This window comes from Sinohyriopsis cumingii, unplaced genomic scaffold (assembly GCF_028554795.1).
Source record: "Sinohyriopsis cumingii isolate HCF-2022 unplaced genomic scaffold, ASM2855479v2 utg000459l, whole genome shotgun sequence".
Taxonomy (NCBI): Eukaryota; Metazoa; Mollusca; class Bivalvia; order Unionida; family Unionidae; genus Sinohyriopsis; species Sinohyriopsis cumingii.
The window spans coordinates 694,035-711,954 of NW_028315902.1; the positions used below are offsets into that span (position 1 = coordinate 694,035).

A 17,920-nucleotide genomic window follows, 5' to 3' on the forward strand; every position below is an offset into this window, starting at 1 on the left:
ATTTTATAATTATGTATACGTGGAGGATGAAACTATAGTGAAATGGGTGAATGCATTATAAAAATGAAGTGTCTGTGGTAAGTGTCTCAGATTCTGAGCATATGTATGAAAACATGCGTGCTTTTGAATCTTTTGTTGAAATAAGTGGGTCCACATGTTACTTTGGATTGAAACGTCTGCTTGACATAACAGGGTTATCAACTTGACATTCGGTGAAGATAAGACAAAAATTAGCATAACCAAGAGGCATTTTTTCAGGGCGGAACTGAAACACTCTACATAAACAGGTTCTTGAGATAACTGAGGTCAAGATAAGCGTGTTTGTATATTATATTAAATTAAATTATATATTACATTACATCATGTTATATATTATATTATATTATATTAATGTTATGTTATGTTCTATTATATTATATTATATTATATTCATTACTCAATCATAATACCTTAGGATTATGACCACTACTTTGCAAAGCAAGCCCTTCCATGCTGAATTTTGCAGATGAAAAGCCAAATGTTTCCTGCTCATATAAGTGAGAGTTAGATGAGTGTTGGGTCGAGAGATTGGTACCAAATCCATCCATACTTCAGTTATTTCTTCTGCTTGTGACAGGAAGCACACTCTTGTTGTGACCACATAGACTTGTTATCAAGTGGCACATTTCAACTCCTGTGGTTTCCACAGTAACCACAAGCATAGCACTCTTGTGCAAGTGTTTCCTAGCAGGCATTATGTAAACTGTGAGATGGAAGGCACAAGCAACTTTCCGTAGCTTTTACCATCTGGATTTTTCATCCCAGAGGGCTCAATTTCAACTGGTGTGACTTGTAGCAGTAGCACGACAGGCTGCCTGTACTGGCCTATCGACTTTCACTTGATTTGCTAGCCAAGCCAAGATATATTTCAAGATTTGAATCTGTCTCTGTACACCTTAGAAGGCTGGGCCCTGAGTGGCCGAGTGGTCTAAAGCGTTCTCATTACGGATCACTGCCATCTCACCTCTGTCTGTGTGGGTTCGAGTCTCAGATTCAGCCAATGTGGGTATGTGAGAAAGCATGCCAGTAGCTTCTGGTGGGTTGGTGGTTCTTTCCACGGTTCTTCCTCCACCATTAATACTGGCCGCCATGTATAGCCTATCATGTGCTGAAAAATAGCGTTAAACCCTACAACAACACCTTAGAAGAGAGAGGGTCTCCTCTGCAGTAAAAAAATGTAACTCCCTCCACCTCCTACCTATTGATCTTAAATTTAAATGTAATATTATGATGGGGTAATGTATTTCAACAAGAAACCACTTTTTTAAGCAAATTGTTTGTTCAGTAATACTTACCCAATCATAATATGGACACATCCTCCCAGCTGCCCTGCAGTTACATACTACTGACAGACTGAATTTCTGCTATAGTGATAACTGACGTATGGACAGGATTTGGCATCAGTTCCACTATCCAAGAGGAGAGTACTCTTGTTTGACTCCCACCTATGTGATCAAACAACTTTGAAATGTCTTGTTGCTAAGGTGGCGCTCACCAGATAATATGTACTTTTGAGAGAGTGACATATGTAAGGTGAAGTAGTTCGCATTTAAAACATGCACAGTGGAGAGAATGTTTGCATACCTCTATGCTACATTAATGTAATGTGGATGATATTTCTTTTGGATATTGTACTTTTGGAAATTTTACATGGTTTAAGCACACTGCTAACTAAAATGACTGCTCCCTTGTGTTAAAAAATCAGTCTGAATTAGTCTAAAGTACACTATACATAGCAGCTATTAAAATAGGGAAAATGAATTTTGCCAGACTAGACAATACCAGCTTCTGAAAGTGCAATGAATGAATTACCAAATATGTAAAATGTAAAAAAAGTTATCAGCTCTTTTTTATACAATTTACCTCTGAAGTTCAGGAAGTGAAAATGACCAAGTAGAGCTAGCACTTTTTTGAAAGGTGCACATTTGAAGTAAGGCCAAGCTGTATACTCTATAACCCATAGTACACCCATCAATCATACACCAAAATAAAGGGAATTAAAGGTTCTTTGCATTATATCTAAGATATACAAGGTCTTTTTTAAATAGCCAGTATAACCAGTGAGGAAAGCCGGGGACATTCTTTTTCTTTAAAATCCTAACCCTATGCAAAATGCGAAACTGTATAGCGCCACCTAAATGTTAGCTTGGGAAGAATGGATTTGCAAGGCAGTAGTCATATCCTAAATTAATCTAATTAGGTAAGTATTACTGAAGAGTCTTTATATGAAGGGTGGGGGCTATGTACTGGAGTCAACTTGTCTATCTGTCCATTCCCAGACCTGCCAACCCTTTTGATTTTGCCATAAGTCTTGTGAAAATTTCCCTTAAATTATGAACTTACAGCATGCAAGCAAAAACTACCGAAAAATTATCATTGCAAAAAATTCTGGATAATGGGTTCATCCATTTTTGATTTGGATTCGTGTTTCATATTAGCAGCAGCACCCCAGATGCTTTAAATTACACCTATTTGTTCATGCAAAGCATCTGCTTGATCAAACCATTGATTACATTGATTTTTTAAAAATGGCATCCAGAAAGAGATGCATGTTTAAGACGAAAGAGAAAATAAGCTTCTAAAAAGGTGTTAATAACCAACACAGGAGAATAAAAAGGAGTATTCAGATTCTTGTGAATAAAAGCTAGATATGATTCTGTCGTCATGTGAAATGGAAAAAGAATTTACAAGAATTACATCAAGTTGAGAGATAGCAACAGGCCATTGATTTGCATAGGGTTTGGAACTAAAGTTTGTGCAATTGTCTTAGTGGTAAATAAAGTCTACACATTCTTTACGAACTTTTCAGTTGAACATATCTTTATCATCACTGCATCAAACTTTAAGTTATGTTTTCCAGCTTTACAATAGCAGTTATTGCTATTTTGTTACACCTTACTGAAATCTTGCAGGAAAAAATCAACTGCCTTACTGAGTCGGACTCTTCAGGGTTGGCAGGTCTGCATTCTCCGTGCTTAATATCTACTGAACTTTTTAACATGTCTTTATAAAACTTGTTGTGCTGCATACATTATGTGACTTGTTTCATCTTAGTTTAAAACTTGACAGTAATACAAAATTAATTATAAAATTTCTACAGTCTAGTTTCATTTACCCGACCTATCTGTATTAGACTGTTGCCTTTATTTTGACAAGATCAAAGGAAGCAATATTATGAAAATGAATCACATTATTAATGATTAATTAGTTCTTAATATGTAAGGAATAATATAATGACATATCCATTTAATCGTATTTCTTTCAAAATAAATATGTATATAAATAGGAAAAACATTTCTCAAATTTTGGATAAAATATCTGAAACATGTACTCCAGGATTTTAAAAAATAATTTCTCTGCATTATTTCTGTTCAAACTGTACACCAGGGCATGTTATTGAATGTGTAATTTCAAACTGCATTATGCTTTTGTTTCTTTAGAAGGAACAGATCTTTTGAAGTAGGGTTACTGTGTTTGTCTTTTATTACTTTACCAAATTAACAATATTAGTAATGGCAGGATTAATTCATTTGATTATTTTGATTCAAAAGGTGTCTTATTCTGGCGTCCTTTTGAGTGCCATTATCAGGTTTTGAGGCATGCTAAAAGCCTGTGACACAGAATTTTAGTTGATTACAAGAATGTCTTGGTGGACATCTCCATGTAATTGACAGATGCTTAAATGACACAGCATTTATGAACCCTTTTGTCTTAAATGTTTTATTCAACATGTACATCAGTGACACCTGTCTATCTAGGAAACAGTTTGTATTATCCCCTGAAGTCCTTTACAGACAGGTTCTTTATAGACTTGTATACATTGTGTAATAAATTGCCTTTGATTTTTCCTCAGAGACTACAAATGAGAGCTCCCCCAAGCTGATGTACATCATCCCAGCAGTTGTTGTTCCTTTGGCCCTCATACTCCTCCTGGCTGTTGTCTGCTTCTGTCAGCGCCATCATAAAAAGAATGGGAAGGCCACTGCTGGCAAGGTGCCTTCTGTCGGCCGCCAGCAACAGAACATGGAATTGTGTGCATTGACGGCCAAGTCACCAAACAGAATACGAGATTTGCCCATCTCCTCAATTCGGTTTCTTCAGGAACTTGGGGAGGGTGCATTTGGAAAAGTTTATAAAGGTGAAGTAATTGGTTTGTTCGGGGATAATGTAGTCTCAAAGGTTGCAATAAAAACACTTAAGGAAAACGCAGCACCTAAGGTACAGAATGACTTCCGACGTGAAGTGGATCTGATGTCAGAAATGAGACATCCAAATATTGTGTGCTTACTGGGTGTTTGTATGAAACAAGAACCAATGTGTATGTTGTTTGAGTATATGTCATGTGGTGATCTGCACGAGTACTTGATAACCCACTCTCCTCATTCTGATATTTCAGTCAGCGATGATGATGGAACACAAAAAGCCGTTCTGGATTATGGGGACATGTTACATATTGCAACGCAGGTTGCAGCTGGAATGGAATATCTTGCTAGTCATCATTTTGTACACAGAGACCTTGCTGCCAGAAATATTTTGGTTGGTGAAAATCTGACAATAAAAATCTCCGATTTTGGCTTATCCCGTGACATTTACTCATCAGATTACTATCGGGTACAGAGCAAATCTTTGCTTCCGGTGCGGTGGATGCCTCCAGAATCAATCATGTATGGAAAATTCTCCACTGAAAGTGATGTCTGGTCCTTTGGAGTTGTTCTGTGGGAAATATTCAGTTACGGTCTGCAGCCATATTATGGGTACTCCAACCAAGAAGTCATAGAAATGATCCGTTCACGTCAGATTTTGCCAGCTCCTGAAGATTGTCCAGCAAGAATGTATGGTTTGATGGTGGAATGCTGGCATGAAATGCACACTAGGAGACCTGCATTCCGTGAAATTCATGCCCGCCTTCGTGCTTGGAAGACTGAAATGCTGATGCAGAACCCTCACTGGAGTTTGTCACAGAGTCACTCAGCCCACTCTAGCTCTCACCAGAGTTCTCAAAGCGGCCCAAGTCACCAGGGTAGCACAGGTCCCAGCAATACTACAGCAATGACTGGACTGACTGGAAGCAGTAACAATTCAGACCCGTCTCAGTGTGGGCAAATGCCTCCAATGGCCGCCCCATCTCACACACTTGGACACGTAATTCAACCACCAATGATGCCAATGCAAGTAAATTATCTGCCAAACCAGACACTTGTCCCCCAACCAGTCAATTTGGGGGGCCCAACCATAATGCCGAATCCGAAAATGGTGTACAATAATATGAACACGCCTAATGGACCATTAAAGATTTCACCACCAGAATCTGTGTCAAGTGGAAAGTCCAGTTCAGGTTCATCTGTATCAAACGTAAAACCTGCTGCTCACATTAATACAAATAACAGTTCAATACCCAGTAACATACATTTGCCTCCACCATCGTATGCCATGACGTCAGACTGCAATCGCTTTAATCATTTTCAGACTGCCTACATTCCAGACCAAAGGACTGCAGACATATGAAAAGTAGCTAAGCATTAAAATATCATGGTAGCTTTTTAAGTGCATTAGCCCTCTTGGCTTACACTTGACAAAGATTAATGATGCAATGGACACATATAGGTAAATACTGGGAGAAAAAAATTATGCAGTGGACACATAGGTAAATACTGGGAGAAAGAACTCTGGCTACTGTGTCTAAGTGCCAGTGTTTAATATTGTTGGCTATATCAGAACCTGGTACCCACATGTGACAGGCAAAATATAACAAGTGAAATTTGGTCTGCTAGTGAGCAGCCTTATCAAGTATTATTCAAAGAAATTTATTAGCAACAATCATCATTTTTCAGTTTGGAAAAAATATTGGAACAAAGTTCTGAATGCATATGTCTTGGTAAAAATTATCATTTTGACCAAACTGACCAAAAAAAACCCATATCCAATGCTGTACCTCAAAACACCACTTTTCTGTGACCCGAATTAATGGAGGCAAAGCATATGGCAACATAATATTTACTGTTCTTGTGTATGGTGTATTCCTTTTGTACGTGTTGATCGAAAACCTTGGTCTGGATATCTTCAGAGATAATCAACCGTCATGCTGTATAGTATATTTAATCGTACTTTAGTGAAGCATAATGGATCCTTACACAGCATATATGTGATATATTCTCACGTTGATATTGACAAGAGACAATTCGTGTGCCATGCAGTTTTCTCTTTGTTGGAGAATCTGACTTGTGTATTCAAAGGAGTTGTGTATTGAAAGGATAGGATATTATTTTCTTTGAATTGAAGCATCTGACTGTCATTCTGAATATTCAAATGAAGGAGGTTATGTTGCTTGTGGACTTTATCAGCACATGTCAGTAACTCGATGGTTGTGTCTATGTGATGTACAGTGTGTGATGCTGTGCCGACAGACCATTAATAGTCCATGTAGATTCAGTAACTTATTAGTTAATTTGGGATTGAGCCTATTTTGGGAGGCAACTTAGATCTACATTTTCATGAGCAAGGTTCAGTCTTCATAAGTGTATCATTGTGCATGTGCAGGCATCTTGATCTGTATAACAAGGGGTTATCTCCCCTGCATTTTTGGTGCTATACATGTGCTTATATAGCAAGAAAATTTTCATTTGTATTCAGTGCACTCAGATATATGCTTCTTTATGATTAGTGTATGTATCATTGCCACTCTATATGTATATATGCTACATGAGTTCAAGCAAGTTCCAGTGATGGCAGATTATGTGGACTTTTTTTATAACTTCATTTACTAACTCATCATAAAAAGTTGTGGCCTTGTCCCTCCATCTCTCCATCCATCCATCCATTGATTCATGTTCTATCAGTGACCTTTAACCTGTAAGAAATTCCTATGCTCCTAACATATTCTCTGGAGGGGTATATTGTGTTATCCATGTTGATCCGTCGCATCATGCCATGTCCATCAATCCGTCCATTATGCATTTAATTTTGACTTGGTAACCATCAAAGGGCTTTGTAGACTGAAACCAGATGTGGTATGAGCATTTATGTTAAAAAGACTTTGGTAAAGTTCAGTTTTCAATAATACTGATTAAAATGTCCGTGGTATATGTCAACATTTATCATTGTTTAATATTGAAACAGCTTGCTCATCAACATTAAGCGTCATGTTTTGTACCACATTCACACATTCAGTTGAAGATTTCAAAGGTCAGTGGCAACAGCAAGATGAAATATATTTTTAAAACCATTATGTACATTTTTGTTGGTGATCTCTTGGCACCATTTTAAGGTCTGTTTTGTAATATTTCCCATTAGAACTGTTTTGATCAAACATTGTTCTGTCCAAAAGAGAGCAGGAGCTAGTGAAACCCATTATAACAACATTCTGGATACACAGTGCCCTCATAATATGTAATGCATTGTGCTCAATAGCATAAAGAATTGGTTAACTTAAGAAAGTGGTGCAACCACATCCTCTAGATTCTACTAATGTGGGGGGGGGGCATCAGGAGCCTAGCTCTTGCTTCAGCAGCACAGTTACCCTCTTAAATTAGAAACTGTTTCTATAATCATAATGGATGGTATCCCCAATCTCTATTGATCATTTCCATCAGTCATATAGTATTAAAACCAATGACAAAATCAAATGCTGTTGGTGAAATAATTATTTCAGTAAATTTTTGACAAAATAAGAATTGCAGAAAGTCATCTTTCTGTAAGTGGATTAAAAACTATGTACAGGTATCCACTGACTTAAGCAATTTCAACTTAGAATTTGGCGTTAATGTGATTTCATAAAATTGGTTAAATTTTATTTTATTTAGTGAAGACTTAAAAATATTGAAATTATTTGTCTAAAACCCAAAAGTTCAGATGGTATTAAAGTTAATTGGATTGCGTATATTTCAATCAATGTTAAAGGCAGTGAAACATATTATTCGAGTTATGCAACCACTAATGGGAATGCCTCTATGATGTAAATCGGGGTCTAACTGAATATAAAAATAGTCCTAAAATACAATGGAAGGTTCCATAAGAATATTTCTTCCTTTCCTAAACTTAATGGTCCCTGTAGGGTAGATGCATAAAAATCTATGAATTTTCCAGGGAAGAAAGTTTTCACAGTAAGTTCAGGTTCTTGGCAAGGTAGTTAAAAGGTGGTGGGGGGAGGTGCAGAGAGAATTAAGTATACATGAAACTTTGTTCCTTTTTTTTATTTTTCTTCAAATTGACTTGTATCAGCTTTTTCTCTTCATATGTACCTATAGTCAGCATTAGCTGGTAGGTTTTTGATAAAATGAGCATAGAACTTCTGTTGTGTAAATTTTTCTTTTACCAATGAAATGTTTGCTTGCATCAAAACAGATGCAATTCTAAGTTGAATTAATTTCCATTTTTTTTCAGAGAAAATTACTATTTCATTATTATTTTTCTATTTACTGATCATGATAATTATGACATTTCCTTAAGATAAAAACTGTATTGGGTTGGTAGTACATAATCCAAAATACATATTCGGTGTTAATACACATAATGTAATGAACATCAACAACATAAGCTTGTTTTTACTATTGTTTAAGACAATCGTTATTTTGAATCATTATCGACTCAGATCTGTTTTTCACATTATAACTAAAATATGTGGGTCCTTGTTTGTGATAATCACATATCGTTAGGTTGGGAAGTTATATTAGAGGGATGTAAACTTGTGGAAGCTTATCCGTAGGAAGTATGTGAAGTTGGTGTTTTTGATACAGCTTTAAATTTACTCTTATGTATTGTTATTATTGCAATTCAAGGCAGTGCAATATTGGACACTACTTAATATATATACCATACTCTTAATATGTTACACATATTGTATAAAACTGTGAATGACCATGTTACGTATCCAAACTATGTATTGTGCTTTTTTTCTCGTTCAGATTTAGCATCTACACAACATTTTATGTTTCTGGTATATTCTGAATTACTTATTTTACATTTACAGTACCTGGCCATGAATATGTTCTTACTGTTGAAAAGCCACAGATTGCAATTCTAATGTATAATTGTTTGAATGTGTTCATCACTAAGTGAAATGAAGTCAGTCAGAATTATCATAAATTGTGTCTCAACTTCAAAATTCATGCATCCAGATCTGCTGGCAGTTTATGTGCCAGTAAATTTTAGTCTTAGCAGTTTAATGGAGAGTAATCATTGGAAATTATAAAAGATAGACCCTGGTCTGCTGGCACATTATGCAACAGTATATTAGGGTCAGTGTTGTTTGCAGTTGGACCAACATAGAAGTAAGCATATATTGAATGTTACAGGCAGTTATAGTTTATTTTAAAATCTTGGGTATTACAAGGATATTAAACAAGGGGTCAAAACAAAATGTGAATCAATAATCTGAATCAAAATAAAATGTGAACCATGAATGTCAATCAAAACAAAATGTGAGTCATTAATTATTGAAAGATGAAATTGCTGCTGGCCTACTTTTGTGAGCTTCAGATGTAATTACATTATTAACTTTTGACCATCAACAGTTCTGATTTATACAGTCATTTGAAACTAATGTCAATTTGCATATCAGTTAAGATGTGTCTATTGATTAATGTACCAGCTTTAAAAAGATTCAAGAGTTTTCTTTAAGAAATTTACAAATTAGAGATTATTCTTAAAAATAAACTTTGGGCATCTAATGAAAATTTGTCCAAAATTAGACAAAAATATAGTAAAGCTATTTTGATATTTTGTTAATTCTCTTCAGGTGTCAGTGCTCTTATTTTCATTTGGTCAGCAGTCAACATGCATCTCTAAAAGACCTAACTTTATTGAGAGTGTTCATAATGTCAGTTATTATAGACGTCTGTGAAACTTTTAGAATTGGGAACTCATTTTTGGCCAGCTACTGTACTTTGCACTAAATAAATATGGAAACAGGATCATAGTAATTGCTATTGGTTCTTGTTAAGTGTTTTATTTTCTACTGAACAAGTTGTCATGAATCTCTTGTCAGTAGAGAGGTTTGGCCATCAGGAGCCACCTTGCTTCACAGAAACCATGTCTTATTTCTGCCTTCCAAATTTATCTGATGGTTTGTGTTTTATGTTAAAATTTGTTATTTTGTCCAGTTGTGAGATTATATTGTTGAGATTTTACATACATGAGCTTTCTTGTGGTTACATTAAAGCTATAACTAAAAAACAAACATATGAAAATTTCATGAAAAAGAAAGGTTGATTATTATGGGTCTAATGGTGAAATGCCCCATCTAACTGAACAAAACAGGAAGAATTTTCTGAATATGGGTGGGATTTAATGAAGAAATAAAGCCAGGGCTTGAAAAAAATAACATGCAGTGTTCATGAATTTATTTGATTTTGTAGATATCAGAGTGCATCCAGCAATCATTTGTCAAGGATATACTAGCGGTGGGGAAAATATGCCTTTAACCTGGTTTTATCAGTTAATTGACTTCACAAGGTGTGGCTTTAAAAATCACATATTAGGGCGACACATTGGAGGAAGTTGCCCATGCCTGGGACAGGCTCTGTTGTATTATATTCAGTTTTTGAAAACTACTTAGATGAAACTGTAACATGCCGATTAGAAACTTACTATTACAGACTTGATGCTTATCCTAGTACCATAATGCTACATCAAAATAAATTTAATGTTTACATGTAAATCTGTCCTTGTAACATTTTTAACATGTTATGTGTGCTTTGGTAGCTTTAATATCTGTTTAAATAGGATTTTTGTTAATGTTGTTATTATTTATCATTACATATGACCACCAGTATTGTTTAACATTATTTCTCATGCCTCGGTGTTTAACGCCATGTTAGGAAAAGTGAAAACCATAACTGACGTATTTGAAATCCATTTGCCATATTCAGATACAGTCTTGTTAGTACTTTGTTGGGTTTAGTTTTCTCTACTTGTAAAATTTCAGGTCTCATTCACCCCGATGAATACAATCACTGAAACATGATAATATCTTAAACTTCAAAATACCACGTCAGGGTTCTTCAATTTCAAAATCATATTGTCATCAAGGTATAACTATACAACTTCACATTTATCTTTTCATCATGTATACACCCATTGGGCTACTTGAATTCATTATATGGTAGCCATTACCCAGCATTCCTGTAGCCACTTGGCTCCAGGCAGAAGATTTGTCAGACCCATTACAAATCGGTGTTGACAATTTAAAAGAGCTCAAGACCTGCTATCCTTAGAATACTCGTCATCAGGAACAAGAGTTTGATGAGTTCATCCTGGTATTATGCAACTTTACTCAATGATTAAAGCAATATATTTTACTCTAAACTGGAAATTTTATGCTAAAATCAGAAATTTTACTCAGAAGTTACAGATGCAGCCATTTGACTGACCAAAGGATGTTTGATAAAAATTCGGAGTCAAGTAAAGTTTGGTGATGAAGGAGACTGGTTTCCTGAAATTCTGTTAACTTTTAAGTCTGATCATGAACAGGGAAATAATTTTTTTTTAGCTGTCATTGGTCACAGGTGAGATGGACAGGATTATACATGCTTTCACTTGTTAGTTTGATCCATGGTTTTCTATGTCCTTTTATCCAGTCTAAGAGCTCTGATGTAAGATTTATGATGCTAGCAAATGATCGTGCCATTGGGGCCAGCTACATTCATCATGTTTTAATAAATTTAGTTTCCTTTCTTTCTTTTCCTTTGTCAGCAGATCATCATATGTAGGTAGCTTTTCTAAAAAAAAAGTGAAGAGGACCAGTATATTACCATATATACTCACTTAAAAGACTAGTCCAACTGCAAACTGCACAGACCCAGATGTGATGTCGCATAATGCACCAGCAGATCTGGGTGTGCAGTTTGTTAGGAGTAATCAGTAGAACTAACATTTATACTAATCTGTATATGCATCAGGCAACAACAGTCAGGATATTTTTTCTTGCAGTTTAACTCAGTTTATGAGCAAGTATATACAGTATACAACGCTCCCTCACCTTAAGGCCCTTCATTGCAACACAGATGAGTGTTATACGGCTAATTTGGTCATGGATCATTATTAATTAGGTGGTGTGTACAATATATGCTTGCATAAGCATCATATCCAGCTGCATAGACCCAGATCTGCCTTTGCAAAATGCACCAGTAGATCTGGGTCTCTGCAATTTATTCAGAGTAATCATTACAATAAAGCAACTTACACACTGATCTGCTGGTACCTTATGTGATGGCAGCGCAGGGTCTTCATTTTTTGCAGTTGGTCCTGACTTATAAGTGTATATATGTGGTACTGTTTTCATAAAAGGTCACAACTTTTTAGTAAAATTGGAGCTAATATTTTACATGCTTATTTTAATTGTAAACTACTATAAGTTAACTGCATATTTTGTCTGTTTTCAAACAAGGTAGTAATTTGTGGACTATGCATTGATATACCATCCTTAATGAAACTTTACAGAAAAATACAATTCCAAGTTTAGTGCATATTCTAGATGAGAGGTTGTATGTAAGTAGGGCCTAGTTTTCAAACAACTTTGCTTTTAGTTACATGTATTTGCTTTCTTTTGACAGTGTTGTGATGATCACCATGATTGGTGGGGGAGGGTTAATGGTTACATAAATAAGTCCTCGAAGTAGGAAAGACACACCCCCCTTTTACACTGCTCTGGCGATGAAGACACACACGCCTTTTACACTGCTCTGGCGACACCCTTTTTACACTGCTCTGGCAATGAAGACACACACCCCTTTTACACTGCTCTGGTGATGATGAACATGGACAATTTTTCTTGTCGCTTGATGTACTGCCATTTGTATTGGATGAAATGAAAGAAAATAAACCAATAGCAGTTAAGGTATCCAGTGATTTTAATAAGCGAAAAGTCAAAATATAAATGTTTACTTGGTTGTTACATATGAAGTTATATGTGACATGAAGTTATATGTTACATATTAAGTGTCATGTATTGCAATCCATGTGTTTTATTATGGCCTGAAAAACTCTCTATGTTGTGGGCATATACTCATTTCAAAGTATTAATGGTATCTGTCCATTCCTCTGTGTTTCTCTTTCTTCAAAGTACATGTATCATTAATTATGTTTTCTGAGTTTTGGATCAAATGTGTATTGAATACACAACACAAAAATAGATTATTTTCTTGTCAATCCATATATACCTTCAGGGGATACAAGAACCAGTCGCTGTTACAATGTCCACAGCATTGTATGCTTATAAAGTCATTTCAGTCATACAAAAACATTCAAAGCAACTGGATCATTATTACAAGTATCAATTGTTGCAAGCACACACACACACACACACACACACACACACACACACTCACACAGAGCTTTGAATGTTACTGGGTGGATCCCAGGTTTATTATAGAAAAAATACTGTATACGTGGGCAAAGCTGTAGTCTGACCAGAAAACAGAGACACTTGTATGTAGATACATGTACTACAATATTGTATTTCTTTATCTTTTGCTTATGCCCAGCTGCATGAGCTGTGCCTTTAATTGTACCGTCTATACTGACTTATAAGATGAGTCCAACTGCAAACTGCACGGACCAAGATCTACCATCACATAATGCTCCAGAAGATCTGGGTCTTTGTTAGAAGTAATCAGTAGAAGAGCCATCAGGAAGGCTGATCAGGATCTGTGTTTTGCAGTTGGACTTGACTTGTAAGCAAGTATATACAGTAACAAGCATGGATTGTATTTTCACAAAACTCTTTAAAAAATGTAGAAAATATTATTGTGGCTTATGTATTTCTGCATATGTTTCAGAACACATTTCTGACAATGAATTAAAAATGTCAACAGCTAAAGAGGAATTAGTCTCATACATTTCTCATGATATAATATACTCTATCTCTCCAAAAGAAAATCTTTTTCACCACATGCTCACTGTGAACATAATGTTGACTGTGATCGAAGGAAAAAGTCCATTATATATATAGTTTGGCTGTGCATTTATGCACAGAATTCAACTTAATGACAAACACCAAAAGTAAAATAATAGAATCTTGCTGCATCTTTCAAAGTTTGCAGCCTGTCAAGAGACAAAGAACACAATAATCCCAGACATTTTGCAATTTTACACCTCCGTGATGACACATTAATAGATGAAAAAACATTGAATCTGAAATGTCTATCCTCAAATAGTTTAATGATCACAATATACAAAGGTTATAAGTCAATGAAAGTCTGGTTACAGGGAGATGTGATGTCAGAATAAAAAGAATTGGTTTGGCATTATAGTCCATTGGAATAACGTTTCTCTATTTACTTACAACTTGTGTGTATACATTCAAAAAAGATTTCTGATGACAAAAACAGATGAGAAATAATGCCCACTACGTTTAGCACTGACCCTTATCTTTTGTGTCACTGTTTGGAAAGGACTTGGCACTACTGAATCTGTAACACTCACCATAGAAATGATACAGTTGGACATAAATCTGAAATCATTTGTGAAATTGTTGGCTTGTTGGCAAGACCAGAAAAAAATTTATCACTTTAAGTATTCCTTGAATGGTTTGATTTATTTTTAAATGATTGACAGATAACAGTATTAAAACCTTATTTACTACAACCCTGAAAGTCCAATTGCTTATGCAAATATCAATCAAATGCACAACCAAATTAAACTGGACAAAAATAAATATGCTGAATTAAAAGAATGGGTAATGGAACAATCTACTTTTACATTATGACAGAAGAATCGATTTTCCTACATATGCTAGCCATATGATAGACCAATTACAGGCAGACAATATTGACATGCATATGAAAAATACAAAACCACAAATAAATACATTTCGGCAGTGATTGATAGAGTTTTACAAGAGGAATGTTGGAACAAAAAAAAACTTAAGTATTTAAATTTCTCAGACAAAGAAGCATTTGATATTGAAATGTGTAATAGAACCGAAATACTAGAATATGGAAGTATTTTGCTCAAAATTAAACCATACAACAAGTTGACATTGTGCATATATATATATATATATATATATATATATATATATATATATATATATATATATATATATATATATATATATATATATATATGTGTGTGTGTGTGTGTGTGTGTGTGAGAGAGAGAGAGAGAGAGAGTTTAGGGGAGTATAATATATTTACACCAACCAGTTCATCTAAGAATATGAAAACACCAAAATAAAAATTTGATTTGAGGGCCCTAGCAAGTAGTAATTACCCCCTCCCGCCTTCGTGGAGAGATGTGAGAGTGCCCAAACTGAAAGGTGAAGGCAGAAGTGAAAATAATAAAAATGTCGTCTGCTAGGATTTAGAGGGTCAAGAATTGCAATTATGATTCTCACCTATAATAGGTAATTTGATTGGTCGAATCGCCATCATGTGACCATGTAGACGTGTTAGTAGTTCTGAATTAACTGTGGGATGAAATAACGTGCTAAAAATGTAGTACATGACGAAACTGATATAAACACTAAGAACATTAATAATGTGATTTGAACGCGTAAATTCATCTTATTTATGCATATTTTAAAACAACTAATCTGTTACGATGATGTGGTCTTAAATTAAGTAACAGAAAAACCATAACCAAAAAGTGTAGTAAAATTCAGCAAATAATTTAATCCTCCAAGTTCTAAAATTAAAATTTAAGATAACTTACAGTATTGTGAACTGAATCTCTATTATCCCAAACATTCTATCACAAGTCCCAAAACATAGTGTTCTGAATGAATCCCAGTATTAGATGTGCTGTTAGCCTTGAATATGCCGATTTTCCAACAGTCTTGCTGTTTCATAATAATATAATCCAGAATGTCTTTAAATGAATTCACATTTATCCACAGTTTTAATCCAAACAGTAATACGAACACTTTGTAATTCCAATAAATAATTTAAATAAGTATGAATTAAATCTAAACAGTAAATATTTCTTCAGACTGAAAATAAAACAGGAATAGGAATGAATCATTGTTACTTCCTCTACATTATATACATCCCCACGACTCAATGTCACAATTCATCCCACGTAACATGTGTCGCAATACAACCCCACGTGACCTACGTCAATAACTGAATCATCCCAGCGTAGAATAACCGCAAACTGTAAACAGTTTCATCATCTAGAACATTCAAAGTTCATAATCAAGGCTGGATCTAGAATTGAAATCCAGGTAAACAATATATTTATAGCTTACAAATGATTGTTACAATCATGGACAAAATTTAAGCACACATAATACAGATATACATTTTTTTTTTAAAACTGACGCAAAAATATAAGAATGCAAGCTCGCCCCCTTCATTCAAAAACTCGTATACAACGCACAGTGAGGGCATGGACAGAGAAAATGTTGTTTTGTTAAATCTAATCGGGATATAGAGCTTTCTAAGGCAGGTGCGCTCATTGCGGACTATGGAGTTTTCAATTTTACATCCAGAAAGAGACCATTTTAAGCTGAACATTTAAATGCTTTGTTCGCGTAAGGGTATGGGAGGGGCAGAGACAGACAGACAAACGTGAGGGTGGAAATCGGTAGCGTATGAATTTCTGGGCTAACAAACTAAAACAAAAATTGCTTAGTAGCTATATGCACCATCCTGAGTTTGAAAACCCCTAGACCGTCAAGACTACCCTTCATTGCAGCATTTTTGAGACAATTTTCCTAATGAAGTTAAAGACGCAAACAATTCGTTTTTGAGAAGATGCAATGATCAATTGTTTACATATGTAGGCCCATTGTTTAAGATTGATAGATTAGTTTATCTGTTGTGATAAAGAGGTGCTAAAGCTGATTTTACACTTGAGTGTGCTAAAATTCTCAATCATTTTTAATAGGGTCTGGCTTTTTAACTTAGTTCAGGAAATATTCAGCATCAGTCGAGTAATTTTGGGTTGTCCCATTTACAAATTTGAAGGTTTCAGTTGCGATGATTAATGAGGTATGTTTTACCCAACATGGACAACTCAATTTGGGAAAAAGAACACACGCACACGCACACACCCACACCGGGGATCCAGGTGACCGAGTGGTCTAAAGCGCTCGCCTTTATCACTTCACTGCCATCTCACCTCAGTCTGCACTGGTTCGAGTCTCCAACTCGGCCTATGAGGTTATGCGAGAAAGCTTGCCATCAGCTTCCCGAGGGTTGGTGGTTCTTCCCGAAATTTTCCTTGGTTCTAGCCGCCATGTATAGGCCATTCTTTGCTGAAAATGGCGTTAAGCCTACAACAACAAGAACAGCAATCTTAAAGACAAAAAAGTAAGAACGGACAAAAATGTGTATTTGAGAAATGGAAAGAATAAGATTCCTTGTTGAACAGTTTGGAACCGGATGAGAAAAAAAAAGATGTGATGCTAAAATATAGTATGCACCAGAATTTCACTTCGTGGCGCACGGCAAATATATTGGAGAACTAAGACTTAAACTAATAGACTCCAGTTTTAACAGACTGTTCTTCGTCGTGAGGTAAAACTGCATTTAGTATGAGACTCGAAGCCACGTGGTCAGAGATGAGATGGTAGTGTTCGGTAAGGGCGAGCACTTTAGACCACTCATCCACCCGGATCCCAAGACAAACGTAATACTGTGCAGACTTGAGAAGCTGTACACCTGCTGTTGTATTAATTCCTGAAAAACTTCTTTACACCCATAAAGCTGGTACAATACCGCTGAATACAGGAGGATGGTTGCCATTGTCAGCTAATGAAACATTAATTTTATGGCCGAAATAGATAGCCCTACTGTCTGGAAATAGATAGCCCTACTGTCTGGGAATACTTCTTTCGGCAAAATAGCATCGTATTTCAAGAACGAGTAAATAACTATATAGAATCAACGAATAACGTATTGTGCAATTTGCATAAGCGGTGCACAGGTGCCATCTGTATTCG

The 17,920-nt window shown here is 35.5% G+C and overlaps 1 protein-coding gene across 3 annotated transcripts in view; it reads left to right on the top strand.

Annotated features, from left to right (window-relative positions):
- LOC149773989 (inactive tyrosine-protein kinase transmembrane receptor ROR1-like) overlaps positions 1 to 13,852 on the top strand; it is a 467,815-nt gene extending 453,963 nt beyond the window's left edge. For all 3 annotated transcript variants that reach the window (XM_089945925.1, XM_089945926.1, XM_089945927.1), the window contains one exon: positions 3,893 to 13,852. In XM_089945925.1, the coding sequence (XP_089802051.1) occupies positions 3,893 to 5,544 (1,652 nt within the window). In that variant the 3' untranslated portion in view covers positions 5,545 to 13,852. The remainder of the gene's footprint in view (positions 1 to 3,892) is intronic.
- Positions 13,853 to 17,920: the final 4,068 nt, after the last annotated feature.